General features: G+C 36.7%; 1 protein-coding gene across 2 annotated transcripts in view; it reads right to left on the bottom strand.

Annotated features, from left to right (window-relative positions):
- RELN (reelin) overlaps nucleotides 1–5074 on the bottom strand; it is a 538742-nt gene that overhangs the window by 66365 nt on the left and 467303 nt on the right. For both annotated transcript variants that reach the window (XM_024115956.1, XM_024115957.2), the window contains exon 42: nucleotides 199–419. In XM_024115956.1, the coding sequence (XP_023971724.1) occupies nucleotides 199–419 (221 nt within the window). The remainder of the gene's footprint in view (nucleotides 1–198; nucleotides 420–5074) is intronic.

Consider the following 5074-nt stretch of genomic DNA (forward strand, 5'->3'; position numbering starts at 1 on the left):
AAAAAAAAAAAAAAAAAAAAAAAAAAAAGAATGGAACCCTATGAAATTCAGAACTAAATGAAGGCTTGGGTGGTCCCAAACGTAATGATAAATAATGAAATATCAGAGTAGAACTTAATGATTACTTCTACATTACAAACTGTGCTTAATGTATAAGTTCTTTCACAAAGCTACATCGATTTTATATGAAGAAATTACCTTCAAAATCATCCTTGAGAAAATCAGGATTTTTGGTGCTTATTTTACAGGTTGGACCTGAGTAGCCAGGATCACATATACACTTGGTTCCATTGATACAACTCCCGTGTCCGTTACACATCTCTTCACATTGGGGACCGATATAAACATTATCAATGGCCCATGTCACTGGCTGAGAGCCAGCAGAATAAAATCCTTGGTACCATCTGAAACGCACAGATCTGGAAAAGAGATACAAGCCCTTCAAAATCTAATCAACACATTAATCTAAGTAAGCACATCTGATCAATGAGCAGTGGGCAGTTACTACCTCTGCACCACACTCAAGAAGTACGAAACATGATTCAACATTTCAGGACCATAAACTCCATTCCTCACACTCCAGGATTTTGCCAATAAAGTTCCTGCCTTCTATAAACCCTTCCCAATCCTACCACTATGTCAAAATTCCACTTGAGCTTCCACCTTTTTCAATATTGACTTTTCTTGGTGAGGATTTTTCCATTAAGTACTGTCTATGTTCTACATAACTAATCTTTTTTTTAACGGAGGTAAAATTCACAAAGTATAAAAGTAATAATTAACAATTTAAAGTGTACAATTTGGTGGTGTTTAGTACCTCCACAGTGTTAGCCAGCTATCACCTCTATCAAGTTCCAAGACACTTTCATCACCCCAAAGGAAACCCTGTGCCCATTAAGTATTCTCCCCTACACCCAGCCCCTGGCAACCACTAATCTGCTTCCTGTCTCTGTGGATTTACCTATTCTGGATATTCCATATCAATGGAATCATATGCTATATGAGCTTTAATGTCTGGCTTTAGTCACTTATCATAATGTTTTCAGGGTTCATCCATGTTGTAGCAAGTATCAGAATTTCATCCTTTTTTTATGACTGAATAATATTCAATTGTATGGCGATATCAACTTTATTTATCCATTCGTCAATTGATGGACATTTGTTTTGTTTCCACCTTTTGGCTATTGTGAATAGTGCTTCTGTGAATATTCGTGTACAAGTATTTGAATACCTGTTTTCAATTTTTTTTTTGAAGAATCGTAGTGGATTTGCTGGGTCATATGGTAAATAACTCATCCTTTAATTTCTCTCTCTTCCATAATTTTGATGGAATTTCCATTATTATAGTTATCACAGCTGGAGGTATTTAAAAGCACACCTATTTGCCTCATTGGCTATGAGCTCCTAGAGGGCAATGCTCATACCTCTTTCTTTTTTGCACCCTTTCACGGTGCCCAGTACAGTGTTTCACACATAGCAGATGCTCAATTAATGTTTCTTGAATGTCATTTGTTATGCAAAGCCTTAAAAGCCAAACTAGGGTGTTTTGGATTTTATCCTATTGGCAACAGAAAGTCCCAAAAGATTATTTTAAAGAGAGGAGTGACAAAGTCAGATTTATTTTTAGTTAAATGTCTCTTATTTCTTAATTTCTTTTTAAATGAAACACAGTTTTCCTTTTTACTTGTAAGATGATTGTCCTATCATGTTGCTGACGATAAGTTAGCTCCTTAGAAATAATCTACATATTTAGGTAGCAGGCCAGAAATAGTTGAGTATATTTTATTATGTACAAAACTCAGTTCAAAGAAGATAGACTTTATTTCAGAGGAGCTAGATATAGAGATGGCATGTGCACTCATATTTGTAAGCTGTGAATCTGTCCAATTTTCAATTATATAGAAACCAAATTCAGAATAGTTCTTTTTATTTGAGAAACAGAAATTAGAAGTCAGTATTAGAAGCATTTACTAGACTTCTAAAGTTTAGCAGATAGTAAAGCAGATGGAGTCAAGTTCCCACATATAATTTTAACCCTAATTTCATTGTTTATATCAAGACTCCAACTATATTAAGCTGCCCCCAAAATGCCAGTTCATAATTAACTTTTATTTTCTAATACTTGTCAGAGTTCAGTCTTGGCAAGAAGCACTTCCTACCTTTTGAACTTTCAGTCTGCTGAGCTGAGGGAAACGGCTGGAGTTTTCCTTTGAACAAAGCCTACGTCGATTTGGTTTGAACTTCTTATTTATTCAAATGTTCTGAATACAAATGAACCCACCTTGGTTGGATATTTATTATTGTTCACCTGTCTTGACACAGAAACTGCAGGCACTATGATAAATGGACTGAAGGCTCTGGTTTCACTGTGGTTCCCAGTCTGCTGAAATCTTATTTTGAAAATTTCTCACTGCCACCCTCCCTGGTGAATGTCAGCATCTGTTCTCCCCAGCCAGTGGTATTCAAAAGAATCTGTTTTTTTAATGTAAACTTAAAATTTCAAGCACACAGCAGTGCTTTCATTAAATAGGGGTTTTGGTTGACTCATTATGAAATTGCATAAAGCAAAAGCATTTAGGAAGTTTTAAAGACAAAAAGACTCTAAGTGAAAAAGACACAAGGGTGATGTGAATAAAATTCGATGGAAGCTCAATACTTTTGCTTCAAATGTGAATTGACTATATGTAAAGGCAAGAAACAGCCATTTCTGCACCTGAAACATTTAGTATAGTTTTTTGGTACCCAGTGTCCTGTGAGTGCACAGAAAAAGGCAATTTAAACACGGGTAATATATATTTTTTAGCATCTAGCACTTGTGCCATTATTATGTACCATGCTGAATACAAACCAAGGAATGGTTCACTGAGTTGGAGAAAATTTAACTTTTGCCTTCCAGCAATTCATGCCTGTGTGGGTCTTAAGAAGAGTGCTAATTGTTTTCCTGAAACAAGGACTAGACAACACTTCTAAGGAAAATTTTTCTCTTTGCAGAAACTGTTGAAGACAGTTTGAAAGGTAGGTTTACACCACTGTGAGAGTGGGCATGCCTCCTTAACAGATTTACTTTCCTTTCATAGAAATGAAAATCACGTGGAATGTAAATAACATGATGGTTTAAGTTCTGTACCTTTACAGTTAGAGGAGGTATATTTTAAACTGACTCCCAATATACCAGTCAGTGAAAATACAGATGTCTGCATTTCTCTCATTCAAATTATCTGTATCTGTATATCATATGCCTTTAAATCGGATTATTTTCATGTGAGAACTTGCGGAAGCATGTCTCAGTTGTTAAGACAATCTAAAATCATGGCCTTCACCCTATCTTTAGGGTTGTTTTCTATTTAATCTAATTCTTAGCTGAGCAACTGGAAGAAATTAGCGGTCCACTAAAAAGGAAACCTGGAGCTTTTCACAGTACCATAATGATCCTGGGTATTGGTCAAAGAAGCCGAACTGACTGTTTATCCAGCCATTTTTCCCCTGCCCGCACTGCCCATAAGCACAGATTTTTGGCATTTATGTTTCTGTTGCAACGCTTGGCCTTCTGGCTGTAGCTGATTTGCTCAGATTTTCTTTTCTAGAAATGTAGAATTAAGAGTTCCAGAAAATGAGAGCTGGAGTTTGCTGACTGACGTTAATATAGCATGATAAAAAGGAGGATCACGAACTCCTTTTGCTGATGTCCCCAAACTTCCTGAGTGGAGTCCATGCTCTTCCCCAGTATTTTTCTAATAAGTTCTTCCACTTTTTCGGTAAGCCTCTTTATATTTCTCACAACATATGATCTTAAATAACACAACTGATTTTGGATAAAAAGTTCTTCCTGAGCTATTTCCCCCTGCCCAATTCTTCTATAGAAAAGTTCACACCTCACCCCCGAACACCCCAATAGCAGCTTTCCAGTTGTGCTGGCTAAATCTTCAGCTCTATTTATTCCTGGTCTTCAGAGATTCTCCTTGCCTCCTCAGCTATCACTTCTAAAGAATCTTGAGGATGTTTTGCTTAGTAATGCTTGTTTTTAAAAAACAATTAGATTTTCTAATAGAATAATTAGAATAATATCCTGGTGTAATAGTAAGAATTAATAAATGACTTACTCGATAACACAAAATATTAGAGTCTTTAGCAATCAAATTATAAAAATTTTGCTAATGATATGATGAGGAGTGAATGGATTTATGTTCAAAGAGAATGAAGACTTTTGAAGATTCACTTTCACCCTTTTGGAAAAGTACTAGGTGTTAGTTTTGCTTGAAGACTCAAGACTTCTAATTATGCTGAGTTTCACATCAGGAATGTAAATCTATCTCATCTTGAAAGTATGATATTAGTACTTCCTTCATTTTTTGGCATACCCTTAAGTTTTTATTCTGAGAGAAAAGACAAATTCTGAGGCACACTGCTTTGCTGACGTCCTCTCTTTGTTCACTTATACTATTAGTTTTATTTTTTGAACTATACTTTTCATTCATTTCTATTGGAATTGAAGTCCTTTATCTCCAAAGAGTTTTTCAACAAAAGAGTCAAATATATGTAACAAGAATGCTGAGAAAGGTTGAAAAAGTAGAAATGCCTGGGGAAAGAGTGCTAACAAATTTTTTTTGTATGAGACACCTGGAATATTCTGCGGGCTTCCATCCTCCATATGTGCCCTCTCCTTGCACGAAAGACATAGGCAGATGTTCGAAAGTAAAAATTCTAACTGCATTTATATTGTGAGGTAGGGGGCAGAAGGGAGACAGATTATAAGACGAGGGGAAAACCATATTTCTGTTGCTTCCTAATTGATCTAATAAAGACCCATGGGGATATGAACCCCAGGACGGGGTGCTGCCCAGGGTGTGCTCCTTTAAATCTACCTTCAAACTGAATTAGTAGTATGTCAGTGCAGTCCCTATGTTTTAAACATCCACTGATCTACTTTCAGTGGAGAACTGAGGAAGAAATGTAAGGTGAAAATTTCCCTGATATGGGGTTTCCCTGGTGGCGCAGTGGTTGAGAGTCCGCCTGCCGATGCAGGGGACACGGGTTCGTGCCCCGGTCCGGGAAGATCCCACATGCTGCGGAGCGG

Source organism: Physeter macrocephalus, chromosome 5 (assembly GCF_002837175.3).
Source record: "Physeter macrocephalus isolate SW-GA chromosome 5, ASM283717v5, whole genome shotgun sequence".
Taxonomy (NCBI): domain Eukaryota; kingdom Metazoa; phylum Chordata; class Mammalia; order Artiodactyla; family Physeteridae; genus Physeter; species Physeter macrocephalus.